Source organism: Phragmites australis, chromosome 1 (assembly GCF_958298935.1).
Source record: "Phragmites australis chromosome 1, lpPhrAust1.1, whole genome shotgun sequence".
Lineage (NCBI taxonomy): Eukaryota > Viridiplantae > Streptophyta > Magnoliopsida > Poales > Poaceae > Phragmites > Phragmites australis.
This window is the reverse complement of record NC_084921.1, coordinates 45,683,204-45,701,681: the sequence shown is the minus strand read 5'-3', so window position 1 is coordinate 45,701,681 and position 18,478 is coordinate 45,683,204. Positions and strand designations below refer to the sequence as shown.

General features: G+C 42.4%; 1 protein-coding gene across 1 annotated transcript; it reads left to right on the top strand.

The window, feature by feature from the left end:
- Positions 1 to 15,424: 15,424 nt before the first annotated feature.
- LOC133922272 (pentatricopeptide repeat-containing protein At1g69290-like) lies at positions 15,425 to 17,984 on the top strand. The gene is made up of 2 exons (XM_062367522.1): positions 15,425 to 17,693; positions 17,793 to 17,984. The coding sequence occupies exon 1, from the start codon at positions 15,537 to 15,539 to the stop codon at positions 17,556 to 17,558; it is 2,022 nt and encodes a 673-aa protein (XP_062223506.1). The 5' UTR covers positions 15,425 to 15,536; the 3' UTR covers positions 17,559 to 17,693; positions 17,793 to 17,984.
- The last annotated feature ends 494 nt before the right edge of the window (positions 17,985 to 18,478 follow it).

The following is an 18,478-nucleotide window of genomic DNA, read 5'->3' as shown; positions in this document are numbered from 1 at the left end:
GATCGTGCCATCAACACGGTGCAACCAGTATCTTTAGCAATCTCCACAACACAGGACCAGCACGTAAAAATCATGTTACTTGTATTTTATTTCCTGCGGTTCCTAATTTTGAGTATAGTATATCTACGCATATGTAGTGCTTTTATACATATGACTAGATTATGCTCTGGTAATATGAACATGTTAGTTTATCAGTTTACGCTCATAAATTATTTATGGATTAAATTAAACATAAAAGTACCAAAATTTCCAACGATCCAAAAATCCTTATTGTATGCACTTAGGTTTATTAATAGCTAGATTTATCGATGCACTGAGACCAGATAAGTTTTTTGGTGTGCACTTTAAGAGATGGTAAATCAAGGTCACTCTGTGATTGACGACTATGAATGTCTACTGTGTGGCTAATGGCAAATCGAAAGTAATCCTTACTACTAAGTAGGAAAAGACGTTCACGGATGCTAATACACTTTTTGTAGGATGCATTCTTAGCATTCTTGGTGACCATCTTTGTGATGTGTACATGCACATACAAAGTGTGAAGGAGCTATGAGATACACTAAATGCTAAAGTCGGTGCATCAAATGTAGGAAGTGAACTGTATATCATGGAGTAGTATCATGACTATAAGATGGTTGAAAATCGCTTTGTAGGCGAGCAGGTTCATGAGGTTCAGTGCATCGTGAAGAAACTCGAACTCCTCAAGATCAATGTACCCGACAAGTTTGTATCTGGAGGTATTGTTGCCAAGTTACCTCCTTTGTGAAAAAACTTTGCCACTGTTCTAAAGCACAAGAGATAAGAGATTACTATTGAGAGTCTGATAGCATCTCTTAATATTAAGGAGAAAGCTCGGGCTAAGGATGTGAGTCTTAAAGGAGGCGAGGGATAGACTAGCGCCAATATGGTGCAAAAATCCTTCCACAACAAGAACAAAGGGAAAGATAATAAGCAAAACAAAACTACCACCTTCAAGAAGAAGAAGATGAATACATCAAAACTGTCTTGCTTTGTGTGCGGTGAGATTGGATATTTTACCAAGGATTGTCTAGACCGCAAGGGAAGAAAGGCTTCACAAAAGTAGATCCTAATGTGGTGACCATTAGCGAAGTTGGAAACAGAGCTGCAGGGTATGAAAATTTAACTTCAGTGTTTTCAGTATTTCAATCTACTAATTGGTGGATTGATATAGGGGTCAATATTCATGTGTGTGCTGATATATCAATGCTCTCTTCTTATCAGGTCGCCTATGATTCTCCCATCCTAATGGGGAATGGGTCACATGCTTCTGTTCGTGGTGTTGGCACTGTAGATCTAAAGTTTACTTCGTGAAAGATCGTGCAACTAAGGAATGTGCAGCATGTTCCTACAATGAACAATAATCTAGTTAGTGGCTACCTTCTTTGTAGAGACGAATTTAAAGTGGTGTTCGAGTTCAATAAAGTAGTAGTGTCAAAGCATGAACAATTTACTGGTAAAGGCTATGAGTGCGGAGACTTGTTCCATTTTTTTCCTTCTGATTTCAACAAGAAGTCTGTAAACCATATTTGTGGCAATGTTAATGATGATGCTAGTGTTTGACATTCGTGGTTATATCATTTGAATTTTGGTTATATGACTTAACTTTTTAGCATGAGTTTAATTTCAAAATTTTCCATGGTCAAAGGTTCTAAGTGCCATAGTTGTGTACAATCAAAACAACCTTGTAAGCCTCACAAGGCAGCCCAGGAGAGAAATTTGGCACATCTAGAACTCATATATTCATATCTGTGTGAAATGTATGGTGTGTTAACGAAGGGTGGAAAAAGATATTTCATGCCTTTGATTGATGATGCGACTAGATACTGCTATATTTATTTGTTGAAAAGAAAAGATGAGGCTCTAGATCACTTTAAAATCTATAAGGCAAAAGTTGAGAATCAACTAGAGAGAAAGATCAAAAGAATTAGATCGGATCGTAGTGGAGAGTATTTCTCTAGTGATTTTGACTTATTCTATGAGAAACATGGGGTTATTCATGAGAGGACACCTCCCTATTCATCCTAATCAAACGGGGTTACCAAAAGGAAGAACCACATATTGACTAACTTGATTAATGCCATGTTAGACACTGCGGGATTATCTAAGGCATGGTGGGGGAGGCACTGTTGACTTCATGTCATGTTCTGAATAGAGTTTTTCTCAAGGATAAGGAGAAAACCCTATATAAATAATGGGAAGGGAGAAAGCCACCACTTTCTTATTTGCGCACTTGGAGATGTTTGGCAGAAGTCAATATACCAATAACTAAAAAACACAAGCTCGGACCTAAAATAATGGATTGTGTCTTTCTAGGATATGCTCATCGGAGCATTGCTTATAGGTTTTTAGTGGTTAAATCTGAGGTACCTAACGTGCATGTCGATATAATGATGGAGTCTCATGATGCAATATTTTTGAGCACATATTTCCTATGAAAGATTTACATAGCATGTCTAGACTATTTTCTGAGATAAATTTCTGAACCTACTTCACCTCTTGAGTTTATTAAACAAACACGTGAGCAAGATCCTGAGGAGGATGACAATGATGCTTCTAGGAGAAGTAAGAGACAAAGGATTGCAAAGTCTTTTGGAGATAATTTCACTATGTACCTTGTGGATGACACTCGCTAGTCTATTTCAGAAGCGTTTGCATCTCGAGATGCAGACTACTGGAAGAAGACTATTCGGAGCGAAATGGATTCCATCCTCACAAACGAGACTTGGGAGGTCACAGAATGATCATATGGTTGCAAACCTGTGGGTTGCAAGTGGGTGTTAAAGAACAAGCTTAGGCTCGACAGTACTATTGAAAAGTACAAGGCTCGACTTGTGGCTAAGGGTTATACCCAAAAGGAAGGCGAATATTTCTTTGATACTTATTCACCTATTGCGAGATTGACTACTATCCGAGTGCTACTTTCCTTGGCTGCTTCACTTGATCTTATCGTTCATCTCACTTGATCTTATTGTTCATCAGATGAACATTAAGATAGCTTTCCTTAACGGAGAGTTGGACGAAGAAATTTATATGGAACAACCTGATGGGTTTGTAGTAAAAGGTCAAAAAGGCATGGTGTGCAAGTACTTAAAATCCTTGTATGATCTTAAACGAGCTCCTAAGAAATGACATGAGAAGTTTGATAGAACTTTAACTTCTGCAGGCTTTTCGGTCAATGAGGCAGATAAATGTGTGTATTATTACCATGGTGGTGGTGAGGAAGTTATATTGTGCTTATACGTTGATGACATACTGATATTTGGGACAAACCTTGACGTGGTTAATGAGGTAAAGTCTTTCTTATCTCAAAGCTTTGATATGAAAGATCTGAGTGATACTGATGTAATCTTAAACATCAAGTTAATCAAAGGAGAGAATGATATTACTCTTACACAATCTCATTATGTTGAGAAGGCCTTGAGCCGTTTTGGCTACCAGGACAACAAGCCTTCCGTGAGAAACCGTCCAAATAGTATTCTAATTAATCATTAAGTTGATCATTTATATAATCATGACTATAATAATTGTTCAAAATACTGTCCCGATAGTCCCCGCATGTGTTTTGTGCTCAAGATTGAAACACATAGCTTTCCAACATATAACATCACAACAAAACTTAAGAAAGAGCGAGTAATTAACATTATATTATAAATTCTTAAGCATTCAACCATTTACAATAAATTTATATCAAAAGAGATAAACTACACAGCAGAAGAATTAAAACCTAATAACAACAAAAAGACCGATGGAGCTATATGTCCTTAGGCTCCACCCAAAACCTCACCACATGACTAGACGTCATTACTCTTGCCTGCCGCCAGTATCGACGGACATGAAGTAGCCAAAAGCTAACCTTTCCTCAGCTGCAACCTGAAAGAGTAGTGTGAGTACGAACTTACTCACAAGATTTAATCCATATATGATACATATAATAACCTGACTCCAAGAATTATGCATTTGGGTATTTAGCAAGAATAGGCTACAAGGTTAAGTAATTTAATATGCGGTAGCGACCTTAAGACCTATGTGTGAGCACTTATACTTAACCAGACAACTCCTTTCTTTTTCGGTAAACACCAACTAAGCATAAATATAATTGGAAACATTATATACATATATATACATACATACATATATATACATATACATACATACATACATACATATACATATACATACATACATACATACATATATACATATATATATATACATATACATACATATACATATATATACATATACATACATACACACACACACACACACACACACACACACACACACACACACACACACACACACACACACACACACACACACACACACACACACACACACACACACACACACACACACACACACACATATATATATATATATATGAAATCTCAACCACAACTCAATATGCCAGACCATCACCCCTCATTTGTGACTCTACGGCCGATGCGTATGGACGGAAGCATGCTCATAATTGAGAACGTGGCAATTCGAATTGATTTTACACCCTGCAGGGGAATACTCCTGGACCCACACGAAACAAGACCGCCACCCACACAACCCGTCAGTTGTGAGTGATGATTCATGTATCAACCATTCATGTACCCACCCCAAACCTTTGTTCCCATATCGAGTAATGTGGATGCCACCTAGATACCATGTGTACCATGACTTACTGGCACAATCTCAGGCACCCCTAACAACATTCCAGCTCACATCTCGACATATAGGTCAAATGAACGTGGCAACTTACAGTACTTGGCTTACTCATCCCATATCTGAGTATGTGGTAAGTACGGAAAAGTGCTAAAGCCAATGACACCGACAGAGGGTGCTTAACCGATGCAAGCTGTCGGTGACATAGGAACCAGGGGTCCCCGAGTCCCGAGGCCAGATCAGCAGTTTGCCACGTGGCGCTCTCCCACGGGGATCATCTCCGCAAGGTACGAGAAGACTAAGTCCCCGGAGAGGGTGCTCGGGGCCATGAACAGTGGTCCTCAAGTACCCGAGTTCCCCGATGACCTGAGAAGACCGAGTGCCGGGAAGAGAGTGCTCGGGGCCGTGAACAGTGGCCCCCGAGCACTCAAGTCCCCCAACAATCAGAAAAACCGAGTACCGGGAAGGGTGTGCTCGGGGCTGCGAACAGTGGCCCCCGAGCACCCCGAGGACCCAAGGAAGTTAGTTCCGGGAGAGAGTGCTCGGGGCCGTGAATAGTGGCCCCCGAGCACTCGGTTCCCCGAGGACCCGAACAGCCAATTCCGGGAGAGAGTGCTCAGGGCCGTGAACAGTGGCCCCCGAGCACTCGGTTCCCTGACGGCCTTAGAAGTCCTTCGCCAGTGGCCCCCACAGAGGTCTAGCGGTGAGATGTCAACCAGTGAAAGGCCCGATACCGCATTTAAGAGGGCGCGTGGCCTGTCACTTCCAATTGCTCCTGCCACGCTCGGTGTTAGTCCCTGCCACAGCCTGGCAGGGAGGCGTGGGGATATTTAATGCACGGGTCCCATCCCGCGTCATTCGGTGCGTCTCGGGATAACATCGCAAAGCCCAAGGCGCCCCGCCTGCCGCCCTGCTGTGTCAGGTGTACAAGACCGAGCGGGCACGCCGGGCCGTTCAGTGGCTGCCCGGTGGGCCCTCTCTGCGGCGCCCGTTGCAGAACGACATCATGACGAACGAGACCAGACGGGGGCGCGTTTTCAACCCTCCCAGCCACTTCGCGCAATAGCCCATGATGGTTGCTTTCCATTTATGGCGCCTTGGAACTCGTGCCCTCCCTTTCTGGGCACGCCACCGCCGGCGAGTATTTAAGGAAGGGCCGGTCGACACAGAAAAGGGGATCGAAGGAAGCCGAGGAAGAAGACAGAGGTCAAGTACATGCACAGAAGTTGAGATCACCGAAGAACAAGGAGCCCGAAGCTCTAGGATAGACAAATATTCTTGTAACCAGCAACATCCCTGAGAGACATTCTCAGTACATTTATAGCACACACACAGGAGTAGGGTATTAAGCTCAGTGCGGCCCGAACCTATCTAAAAATCTCCCGTGTATTTACTGCATTCTGCATCCGATCATTCCATCCGACCTGCCGTCGCATTTACGCCCATTTATTTCACCCTCAAAACAAATTCAGAATCATCCCGTCGGCCGAATCTCAAAGGGGGTCCCTCCGGATCCTTGCTTGAGGAGTTCACCCTCCGACACAAGCGGTCTACGGCATCTGGGCTCCTCTCTTGAACTACCCCTAGCACCGCCCATATCTCGTCTCATCCTCATATCTCATACACCTAAAAATCATCATTGTATTTGTAAACAATAAGTAATTCCTAAGCTTACGAACAATGGTTGGACCATTGCTCGACTTCTACCGATGACTTATGTATGGATAAGCATATCAAATAGACTTGTAATTATCAAGGCTACAAGGATATAGATAAACAACAACTCAAGGTAGAGGTAATGCAATCAACATAGGTTCTACCCATATAAGCCTGACATCGACTCATTGAACATGCAACCATACATAAGCAGTAATTTATCAATTCAGACTTCATTCGGTTTGAACCAAAGGGTGCAATATACTTACATGTTTCCCTTGATACTTTTCTTCAATTCAGGATTAAACGTCAAACCCCTTCACGAAAACCCGTTACAATCCGGTTCAACGATCATTAAAGAAAAGAATGCATCGCAATAAGCATATGATGAAATGCCATAAAATATGCTTTATAATTCATGAAATTATTTTCCTATTTAGAACAAGTTATAAGAAGACTAGCAAAATTGATTTCACCAAGTTTGGACTTGTAAAGAATTAACGGTGAATTAATGAAGTCTTAACCTAATTAATTTATCTCAGAAAGTTAATTAATTATTTCATGTTTGAGGATATTTTTAATAGGTAGAGGAGGTTATTATGAAACCAAAAAATTTGGTTTCATAATTTTTGGAGCTATAGAGAATTTATTATTAATTTTATAATTTTAAGCAAAGAAAAAAAGGGAAAAACACCTCATGAATAATACAATCCAGATACTCTGGGTTACGAAGTCTCTTGGTGAACCTTTGGGTTTGGACCCTTGGGTATTTTTGGCTAGGATCACCTGGAACTTTCGGGTTGTGACTCGGAACCTCCGGGTGAGGTTAGAAATGCTGATTTTTGCTGAGAATCTCTCCAGCAATGATTTCAGTGACTTTTAGGGTAAGAATTTTGGACCTAGAGCATCATATTGACCTCCTTTACCGCGTAGGATAACATGCATAAGCCAAAAACGACCGAAACTTGGCTATTGCCTTTGGTTATTTCACAAACACAAAAGCTTTAGAGATGAAACCTTGTGCTCAAAGATCAAACTTTTCCTTCTAGCACTGAATCTATCTTTTCAAATATCTTTCAAAAGATGGGACACTTTCTTGTGAGAGGAGAGTAGCTTTTTTGCTTTGGAGAATTGAGATTTAAAATGACAGGGTGATTCAAGTGGGTGGGGGAAGGGGTGTATGATGGATCAAGATGGTGGCTTAGAGGGGGGGGGGGGGAGGTTGAATAGGCTTTTTTAAAAAATCTCTAAACAAGCTGAAATTTTGCCTTAATGAATTAAATATGAAATTTAAATGTACTCTAAAGCAAATAACATGGTGCAATCCTATATGAGATATAAACACTAGGATTAACACAAAACAATTTATGAACTTGCAATAAAGTAAATCAATTATGCGAAATAACCAAAGTACGGAGACACGATGATGTTGTTCCCAAAGTTCAGATCCTTGAGGGGATCCTACATCTCTGTTGAGGGGCTTGGTAACACTTGAGTGGGGTCTCTTTCAACCCTTTTCCTCCTAAGGTTGTATAAAACACTCCTCGACTTTCTTGTGGTATTTCTTCTCTTGCAGAGGAGAAATCCGATCTTCACAAACTTTCTCACGGCTCACCACAAGTGTGTTGGTGGCTCGTGAATAACTCCTAGCTGTCTAGGAGTCCACAAACTTCAAGAGAAAAGAATGCAAACTCGAAAGCTTGGAGATGACACTTAGTTCTCAAAGATCAACTTTTGTTTTCTAGCACTCAAACTCTTTTTTCAAATCCCTCTCAAAGGTGGAACACTTTCTCAGGAGAGGAGAGGGGCGTTTTACTTTGGAGAGCTCTCTAATTCAAAATGGCCAGGGTGTGTGGAGTGAGAGGGAGAAGGAGTATATAAATAGACCCTTCAAAAACTAGCCGTTGGACACCTTTTCAGCCCACATCGGAGGTTTTGAACTCCAAATCGTAACATCTGATTATTTCAAAATAACATATTTGAACATTCAAAACTCAACTCAGATCTGGTAAAAATAACACATCAAAACATCCGATGCAAATATTAGAACATCTGACATGGAGAATTAAATCGACCGAAAGGTCTATGTTCACTAAAACCGGATGTTCCGATCTGATTGGAACATCTGATGTTGGATTTTAAATCAAGATTGAGACCTCTAAGGTTGAGAAAGTCGGATGTATCGACCTACATCGGAACATCTGATGAAAATATCGGAGCATCCGATATTAAAAATAAATCCAAACTGAGAACCCTATGTTTTGAATTTTTGTAACATTCGTTGACATCGGAACATTCGATATAAACATCAGAACATCCGATGTCAGTGAGAAGGTTTTGACTCGGTGTCCGTGTTGTGAGCTTGTGTTGCTTTCTAGACTTAGTGTAGATCTTTTTGAGCACTAAGATTAAGACCAAACCACAGTGTTGCACCCCTCTTAATAGTATGATGGTACTATACTGAATTTTAAAAACAAAATATTACTTGAAAGAGCAAACCGTTCGCATCTTCTTTCTTTAATTTTTTGGGGTTGCCAATGTTGTGTAACTTATATCAATAAGACTTTTACATATTCAAATACTCATTGAATACATTACTCCCTTAATCGTTTGTCGTCAATCATTAAAATCCACATAAGGGGCCTAGATACACTTTTACTGTATAAATAGACCCCTTCAAAAACTAGCTGTTGGACACCTTTTCAGCCCACATCGGAAGTTTCAATCCCCATGATTGGAACATCCGATCAGTTCAAAATCACAAATTTGAACTTCAAAACCCAACCCAAACCTGGTAAAAACCACACATCGGAACATTCGATGAAATGGATCAGAACATCTAATCCAAGAATTAAATCAAAACAGAGAGGTCCATGTTCAAAAAACCGAAAGTTCCGACCCTGATTTGAACATCTGATCTGACGATGAATAATAGATAGTTATCATATCCAGGCACCCCAGTGTTTCTCGTAATTCTTGAGGCATATCTTTATCTTCAGAAAGGGGATCCTTGGAAGAAAGAAAATTACCCATAGATACCTAAGACATCCCATATTCAGGAAAGTTTATCTCTTAGAATAGGAATGAGGAGTCTAGAGAACGTACGACATCCCCATATATATACGGAACAAATGAGCCATATGGAGGACAAGTAATACGAAGTCATTAGAAGCTATGCAAGCCGATGCGATCCAACAAAAGCCAAGGAGGAAGTCACTAACTAGGTTTGATCCATCTAGACTAGCTACACACCCTCTTGTAATAGGCTCAGATCAATACAAGATAAACACGTAGGGTTATTATCCTCGAGGAGGCCCGAACCTGTCTAAAAACCCCTTTGTGTTCCCTTGTGATTCACCTACTTTAAGCATCCTCTATTTCTTCAACATGTTTGTTAGATCGGCGATTCACCAATCATCAACATCTGACGCCGTTTATGTGGTTTTGGTGGTGGAAAGAGAAGCACAAGACAAATGAGAGAAAAAGCCAGCAACCGGTGTATTACATTAGTGAAGTGCTCCACGTTCCTAAAGAATGTTATCCGCAAGTACCAAAGCTAGTATATGCTGAATTGATGACCTCTCATAAGTTACAGTATTACTTCGAGGATCACAAGGTTACCATACCATCAATATTCCCACTGGACGAGATCCTGCACATTAGAGACACAATCGACTGAATCACCAAGTGGCCTGTGGAACTCAGAGAATTCAACATCCATCGTACCTCGAATAACAATCAAGTCACAAGCACTCATTGACTTCATGGCCGAATGGACAGAACCGGATCAACCCCAAGATGACCACGGTAATTTATCAGATGTATGGACTTTATTCTTCGATGGATCACTCATGCTTCAAGGCACAGGGGTTAGGATTATACTGATCTCTCCAACAGGAGAAAGCCTACAATATGCTCTACAGATTGATTTTTCAGCCACGATAACGTAGCCGAATATAAGGGTCTGCTCGCTGGACTCCGAGTAGCTTCTGCTCTTGGCATCCGCCGCTTGCTTGTGAAAGGAGATTCACAGTTTGTGGTGAAACAAGTTAGCAAGGAGTATCAAACCCCGAATAAAACCATAACAGACTACCTTGCGGAGGTGAGGAAGCTGGAAAAGAAATTTGTTGGACTCGAGGTTAGGAAGGACAACTGTCTCATTGATAGTCTTGCTGCACGACATCCTTACGGTCTCCAGGACAACCTGAGATTTTCATAGAGAAACTCTTGAAGCTGTCTATGAAATCATCAGAGGATGCAACCGAAGGAGCGGTGGTCTATGAAACCATAACCAGCTCAGGGGCTCGCTAGGGATTGGCGCCCCAAAAGGAGTCATGAGGAAACTCATGGCTTAGCTCGAAAGAGAAATTTTGTGGATGACTGCAATCTACAAGGACCTTCAAGATTGAGTTGTGCCTGAGGATGATGCACTAACCGAGAAAACTTCACTTCGATTCAAGATGTATACCTTGTTAGATGGTGTTCTTTATCAAAAAGGCACTCATGGAGGACTCATGAAATACATGTATCAGAAGTAGGGTAGAGAACTACTCAAAGAAATCCATGTAGGGGTGTACGGAACTCACGCTTCCTTTCAAACCATGGTCGGAAAGACATTTAGACAAGATTTTTATTGGCCTACGACTCTCCATGATGCAAGCGAGTTAGTAAAAAATGCACGAGCTGTCAATTTCATAGCAGATGATTACATCAACCCGCTCAAGCCCTATAGATGATCCCCTTGTCATGGACATTCACGACTTGGGTGCTAGATATTCTGGAGCCCTTACCGGTAGCACACCATGGCTTCAAGTTCCTATTCATCACAATTGAAACCTTCACCAAGTGGATTGAAGCTGAAATAGGCAGAAAAATCACGTCGGCGACCACCAAGAAATTTATCATGAAAAGCGTCATGACAAGATTTGGTATCCTGAGTAGGATCATCACCGCAATGGTACTCAATTCTCCAACACGACGTTCATCTATTATTGCGAGGAACTCAACACTGCAATATGCTCTGCATCCATGGCACATCCACAAAGCAATGGGCTGGTTGAGTGGGCAAATGGCCTAGTACTTCACTGTATCAAAACCCGTGTCTTCAACTACTTATCTGCCTATGCTAAAGCCTAAGCTTCGAAGTTTCCTAACATACTCTGGTCACTTTGAACGATGTCCAGTAGGACGATAGGTGAAACATCTTTCTTTCTAGTCTATGGGGCCGAAGCAATGATGCCTTGTGAACTAAAAATCAAATTTCACTGAGTTGAACTATATGTCATTAAGAATGAAATCCTGAGAAGACATGATGATCTCAATGTTCTCAAAGAAAAAAAGGACACAAGTGTTGATAAGATTAGTATGGTACCAGCAAGCTCTCTGATGCTACCATGACCAGAACATTCATAAAAGATCTTTTTAACCCGAAGATCTAGTTCTACGACTCGTATAAAGCCAAAAAAAAAATAGCAACAAACTATCTCCAAAGTGGAAAGGTCCTTATAGGGTGGTCGAATCCAATCGACCAGGGTCGTATAGGTTAGTTTTGGAGGATGGTCAAATCCTTAAAAAATTTTGGAATATCGACTAGCTTCGCAAGTTTTATGTGCAAGTATTTAGGATATATTTTGTAAATATTAGTTTCCATATTATCAATATATGTCTTTTACCTATTTCAAGACAATGCCTTAAAAAAGAGAGAGCTAAGGTAAGCCGTTATTCGGGCACTAACGTTTATATGCGCATTCGGATTTCTAAGACTGCCAATCCAAGAATCCTTCCCCGATAACCAGTTGGGGGCTTTACGTACACTAGGATTACAAAACTTTTTATGCACATCATATTTCCAACAAGAAGGCAAATAATGTATTTTGGAACCGCAGAAAACCTTATTGTGTCCCCGAGGTGCTTGAGAGCTAAGACGTTTTCCACTCGGATTCTGACATAAGGTGATCACAATGAATATTCCAATAAGAAACCCCAAAAGCTCCCTTATCTACTCAGAAGAAACAAAGGCCGGACACTTGTTTAAAGATTTCATTGGATTCATGAGAAGATTCATAGTCATACATAAGGCATTGCAGTAGAAATAGGAATCTTTCATTTAACAAGATTTTAAGCTTTTTTACTGATAAGTTAAGGGAAAGAAGATTACAAGTCCTAAAAAATCTACTCGACAAAGAGGTAGGAGAGTCTTTGACCAACGAAGCTTCACTGACTTAGCAAGAGGAAGGAGAGACTCCCTTGTATCTCTCCAACCACTGGTGCCAACGGAGGAGACTAGGTCGTCGATGTTCTAGCTCCAACCCGAGCTCGCCAGTGTTGTTGCTCGATCATCGACATCTCCGACGACATAGGGTTTGGAAGAGGCATTGGCTCTCCACCCTCATTATCGGTGTTACTGCTCTGGCTATTCCCACCGACCGTCCTCGCTGGAATAACACGAGGACAGAGAGGATGAAGTGGTCGGCGTCTTGCCATCTTTAATGGAGACAATGTCGGATGCCTCCCTCTTCTCTGCCTTAGTCGTTGCTTATTCCTTCTCTATTTTCGCCTCCAATAGTTCCCAGTTCACCTCATCTTGAACCTAAGGCGCTGGGGGCTTTCCATCTTTAACAGGGATGCCATGAGTCGCTGCCCTCTCTTTCAGCCTCCTCGTCAGAGGAGACATCAATTACCTCCACCATCGAATCAGATTCGATGGGAGACGATGGCGGAGTAAGAGGTGTGTACTCAGGGGATCATGGGGAATAGTCAGGAGATGAAGGAGTGTATTCAGGCAAAGGAGGAGGGTCCACGATCAAGTTTGATGCAGCCAAGTTCCAGCACATGGGAGGTTATATAGGCCAATGGGTCAACAGACAGATCACTTCATCTCCCACACATTAATTTTAGGGGCAGTTACATTATGGGTCATGTGAAACCAAGCGACTCACGGTCTTAAAGGCTATATCTTTTAAACTGGCTCAAACAGACAAGGAGACGATTGCTGGAGCACCTGTTAATCTGGTGGATTTTTCAGTGCAGGGGGCACAATCGAAAAGATGGTACATCAACTCTTTCATGCTCATGATAGGGAATCTTTTCACCACTACACAAATTTCCACTGCAACAGTTCAACTTCTGAGCTTGGCTAGCGATGAGTCTTATCTCCCTTGTACCTTTGTAATGACATGATGATTCTTTACATATCGACTAGACAGTCTACCCGGATAAAACATCTTCTCAAGGACTTTCTTGTGAATTTAGAGGCATTCGGAATCCCGAGTAGAGCTAATAGAAAACCTACTCAGATGAAACACCTTCTCGAGAACTCTCTTAGGTACTAGGAGGCATTTGGGATCCCAAGTAGAAAATCAGAAAACTCGGCTAAAAGCTTCACCTTAATCGAGGACCCAAGTCCTACTCGATGGCATGGTCGGATAAGAAAACTTATCTTTGCTGCCCATATACTTGATCTATCAAATCCTCATTTCACGTATTGATGTGGGGCTTGACGATGAATAATGGATAGTTACCATATCGGGCTGTCTTGTTCTCTGCCGCGGACTGGGATCGGCTAGCCTCTTCCTAGGATTTCATACCTTGGCTCATCCGACATGGCATGAATCACCGAACCCCCTAGAGTTTCCTGCAATTCTTGAGATATATCTTTATCTTCAGAAAAGAGATCTCTGGAAGAAAGAAAACTACCCTTAGATACCAAAGGTATCCCGTAACCAGGAAGATTTATCTCTAAAAATAAGAAGTAGTCTAGAGGACATACGGCACTCCCATATATATATACAGAGCTAAGGGCCCCTGCAGAGGACAATGAATACGAAGTCATTAGAAGCTATACAAGCCAATACGAGCCAACATAAGCCGAGTAGGAAGTGGTTGACTAGGTTTAGATCCATCTAGATTAGTTGCACCCCTCTTGTAGGCTCAGATCAATACAAGATAAGCATGATGTAAGGTTATTATCGTCGAGAAGACCCGAACATGTCTAAAAATCTTTGTGTGTTTTTTTATGATTCGTTTACTTTAAGTGTCCCCTATTTCTTCAATAAATTCGTTAGATCGATAGTTCACCAATCATCAACACGATCCAACCATCAGAACATCCGATGTTGGATTTTAATTCAAGACCAAGAACCCCAAGGTTGAGAAAATCAGACTGTCCGACCTGTAAAGGAATTTCCCATGAAAACATCGAAACATCCGATGTTAAATTAAATTCCAACTCGAGAACCCCATGTTCTAAAATTTCAGACTATCCGACTGCATCGGAACTTCTGATGTTTAAGTCGGAACATCCGACTTCACTAAGAACGCTTTGACTCGGTGTTCGTGTTGTGAACTTATGTCGCTCTCTAAACTGAGTATAGATCTTTTTAAGCACTAAGTTTATGATAAAATTACTGCATTGCACCCCTCTTAATAGTACGATGGTCCTTTACTCAATCTCAAAAATAAAAGAGTACTTTAAAGAGTATTCTTTCTTCAATCTTTGGGAGTCGCATATGTCAATGTGACTTTTACTTACTTAAATAATCATTGAATACATTAATACTTTAATCGCTTATAGTTAATCATCAAAACCCACTTAGGGGGTCTAGATGTATTTTTCAGTTATCATGGCGACTGGCTTGATGACTCGTTGACGGGTGGAGGAGTGGCCATCTCCGACGTGGACTAACCCGCCTTTGCTCGCGACTGCGGTAGCACCAGGTTGGCTAGATCTGCGACAAACTAAAACACATGCAAATTGAGGGTATGGTTGTTTGTACTTCTGCTTCTAGCTTTTCTGCTGTCAAAAGTCTAAATAAATGAAATTATTGAAAAGTAGTTTTTGCAGAAACCAAAAGCTTGCTCATGAGAAAATGAACTAAAAACTGAGAAATTAGCTGAGAGTAGCTTTTTCTGAGAAATAATATGTTGATAAGTTAAAAATTTATTGTAAAAATTAATAGCTAAAATCTAAAAGCACTTTTTCAGAAAAACTATAAACATAGTTTTTTAGAAAAATCTAAAGTAAAAGCCCAAATAAATAGGCTCTCAGTGGCAAATGTTGAGAGACTTGCGTATTGGGTGATAAATTGTACAAATTGTGAAATGTCTCCGGTTAACGGGTTCTCTTGCAAAAATTTTCTGAACCACTTCTTCCCTCGCTTCCTGGGCAAACGCTCGAACACCTTAACGGCAAGACGTCGCCGCCGATGCGTGCTCTCCTCCGCCTCCGGCGCCGGCTGCCTCTGCCCCTGACTGCGAGGCCCTTCTCCTACTCCTCTTCTTCCTCCTCCGAGCCCCACGAGATCCCCACACTCTATTCCTTCCTCCAGCCGTCCATCTTCGCGCCGCGCCCCCAACCCCAACCGCCGCCGCCGCCTCCCCCACCCTCGGCCCATGACCCCGCCGCCAGAAAAACGCTGCCCGTCGATGACGCAGCCGCGCTTGAGTCCGACCTCCTCGCTGCCGTCGCCGATGACCGCTCGGATGACGCGTGGCTCGCGTTCAAGTCCCTGGTCGCGGCCTCCCGCTCGCCCTCGCCCCCCGCCGCGGCCGCGCTTGTCTCCCTCCTCGCCGCGGCTCAGCACCGGCTCGGACTCAAGCGCGCCTTCGCTGCGGCCGTGTTCCTACTGGAGAAAAGCCCCCACGCGGCCCCCGTCCCGGAGGCCTCCCTCGGGGCTCTCTTCTCCGCACTCGCCGCGGCTGGCTCCACTGCCCCGGCGCTGGCGCTCGCGCGCTCGCTGCTCCGCTGCGGGCGCCGCCTCCCGGCGTTTTCGTCCTGGGGACACCCTCTTATAGAGCTCACCCGCGCCGACGCGGGAGCCTTTGCGGCCTTCCTGAAGGTGTTCGACGAAGCCTGCAAGCTCGTGGTGGAGGAGAAGTCCCCTGCCGAGGCGGCGGCGATGCGCCCGGATCTCACTGCCTGCAATGCTGTTCTTGCTGGTTGCTGCCGCAGGCTCGGTTCGGTGGCAGATGCTGAGAGGGTCCTGGAGACTATGTCGGCCGTTGGGGTCTCGCCAGACGTACAGAGCTTTGCATGCCTCGCCTTCTTGTATGCTTGGAGAGGTGTTCCCAGCCGGATTGATGAGCTCGATAAATTGTTTGATGCTCTGGGCTTCAGCAAGAAGGAATTTTTCAAGAATTTGGTCAGTGGGTACTTGAAATCCGGCAGCTTCGAGTCAGTTTCATCTGTCATTCTCCGTACATTGAAAGACAGAAGAGTTGGGGATGTCAATGCACTCGATGAGGAAAGCTATACGGAGGTTGCACAATGCTTTGTTGATCAGGGGAGGATTAAGGAACTAGCCCAGTTGATCATCCAAACACAGGAGATTGAGCTCACTCGGCAATCTCTGTCAGTTGAGGATTCTGTTGGGTTTGAGATTGTCAATGCTTGTGTCGAGCTTGGCCTGTTGAACAAAGCTCATAGCATACTTGATGAAATGGCTGCTCAAGGAGGGTCCGTTGGCCTTGGTGTGTACTCGTCAATCTTGAAAGCATATTGCAAGAAACAGAAGACTGCAGAGGCTGCACAGCTCGTTGCAGAGATTAGTGCAGCAGGGCTACAGCTTGATGCTGGCAGTTATGATGCTCTTATTGATGCTTCCATGACAGCCCATGATTTCCAGTCTGCATTTGCTCTTTTCAAGGAGATGAGGGAGGCACGGCTACCAGAACTCAGGACAAGTTATCTTACTATAATGACAGGCTTGACAGAGAACAACCGACCTGGCCTCATGGCTTCATTCTTGGACTCAGTGGTTGATGACCCAAGAATAGAGATTGCTACACATGATTGGAACTCGATAATACATGCTTTTTTCAAGGTCGGGAGATTAGAGGATGCTAAAAGGATATACCGAAGGATGGTATTCCTTAGATTCGAACCAAATAATCAGACATACCTTTCACTAATCAATGGGTATGTCTCAGCTGAGAAGTATTTTAGTGTGCTCATACTATGGACAGAAGTGAGGAGGAAGGGGGCTGATTTCAACCGTGAGTTGATTGATGCCTTTTTGTATGCTTTGGTGAAGGGAGGATTCTTTGATATGGCAATGCAGGTGATTGAGAAGGCGCAAGAATTCAAAATATTTATTGATAAATGGAGGCACAAGCAAACATTCATGGAAACCCATAAGAAACTGAAAGTGGCAAAGCTAAGAAAGCGAAACTTCAGGAAAATGGAAGCCCTGATAGCTTTCAAGAATTGGGCTGGTCTCAATACATAAAACAACAACCTTTTTATCTATCTATCATGGGTGATGGCTGAATTCCAACATCTTCTGGAAGCTGTCGCTAGCACTACGGATCTTCAGAGATGATCAAGTAAAGCAGCTGTGTGGCCGTGATAAGTTTGCAACAAGGTTACAGAAATCGTGCACTTGTGTTCTCTATATTATTTTTAGGAATGGAAGTTTACTTTATACTTTAGACTGACTTTTCTATGTACTGGTTTTTCATAGGACCCTGTTTCAACTCCGAACCATGTAAAATACTGAAATGACTCAATAACAAGTTTCCCCTGAAATACTTCACAAGGGGTGCATATTTTAGTTTGGCGATACACAATATGAGATGTCCTATGACGTTTTTGTTCATTTATCTATTTAGATATCAGTTCAGACTGTTAAGTTCTCCCACTCCCCACTTATATTATAAAAATAGTTTGACCTCCTGCTTGTCGATTTCATGGAAAAAACAGCTTCTCTTATCAAGCGTCCTGCATAAGTAGTTCATCTGGGCAAAGATTTAAAGAATACGCACTGTAGTAAGCAATTTTCATGTGGATGCTCTCTTGTATGGTAGAAAAGTTAAAATAGGAATGACCTTCCCAGCTGATAATGCACCGTGCTTTTCAAATTGTAGCTCTTCTTTCAATCGTAGTCAAGGTGGCTCCAAAATGGAAAAACATATAAATTCTTCCACTGCAATGATCCAACCCCATGAGTTCTAGGATGACAAATGTAAAGATTCCGACATTGAGTTATTGCTATCGACCTCTCGCATAGATTGACTCGAGATCGGTCAAATTGCCATTTTGGTATTCTAGGCTTCTAGCAGACGAGCAGTAACTTATCATACGATACCAAATCAACAAGTAAATTAAGGTTCTAAAATAGCATCCATTATTACATAACTAGTTGACATG

What these genes read in the sequence shown, in the direction of transcription:
- LOC133922272 (XM_062367522.1), top strand. Translation starts at nt 15,537, where the DNA reads ATGCGTGCTCTCCTCCGCCTCCGGCGCCGGCTGCCTCTGCCCCTGACT.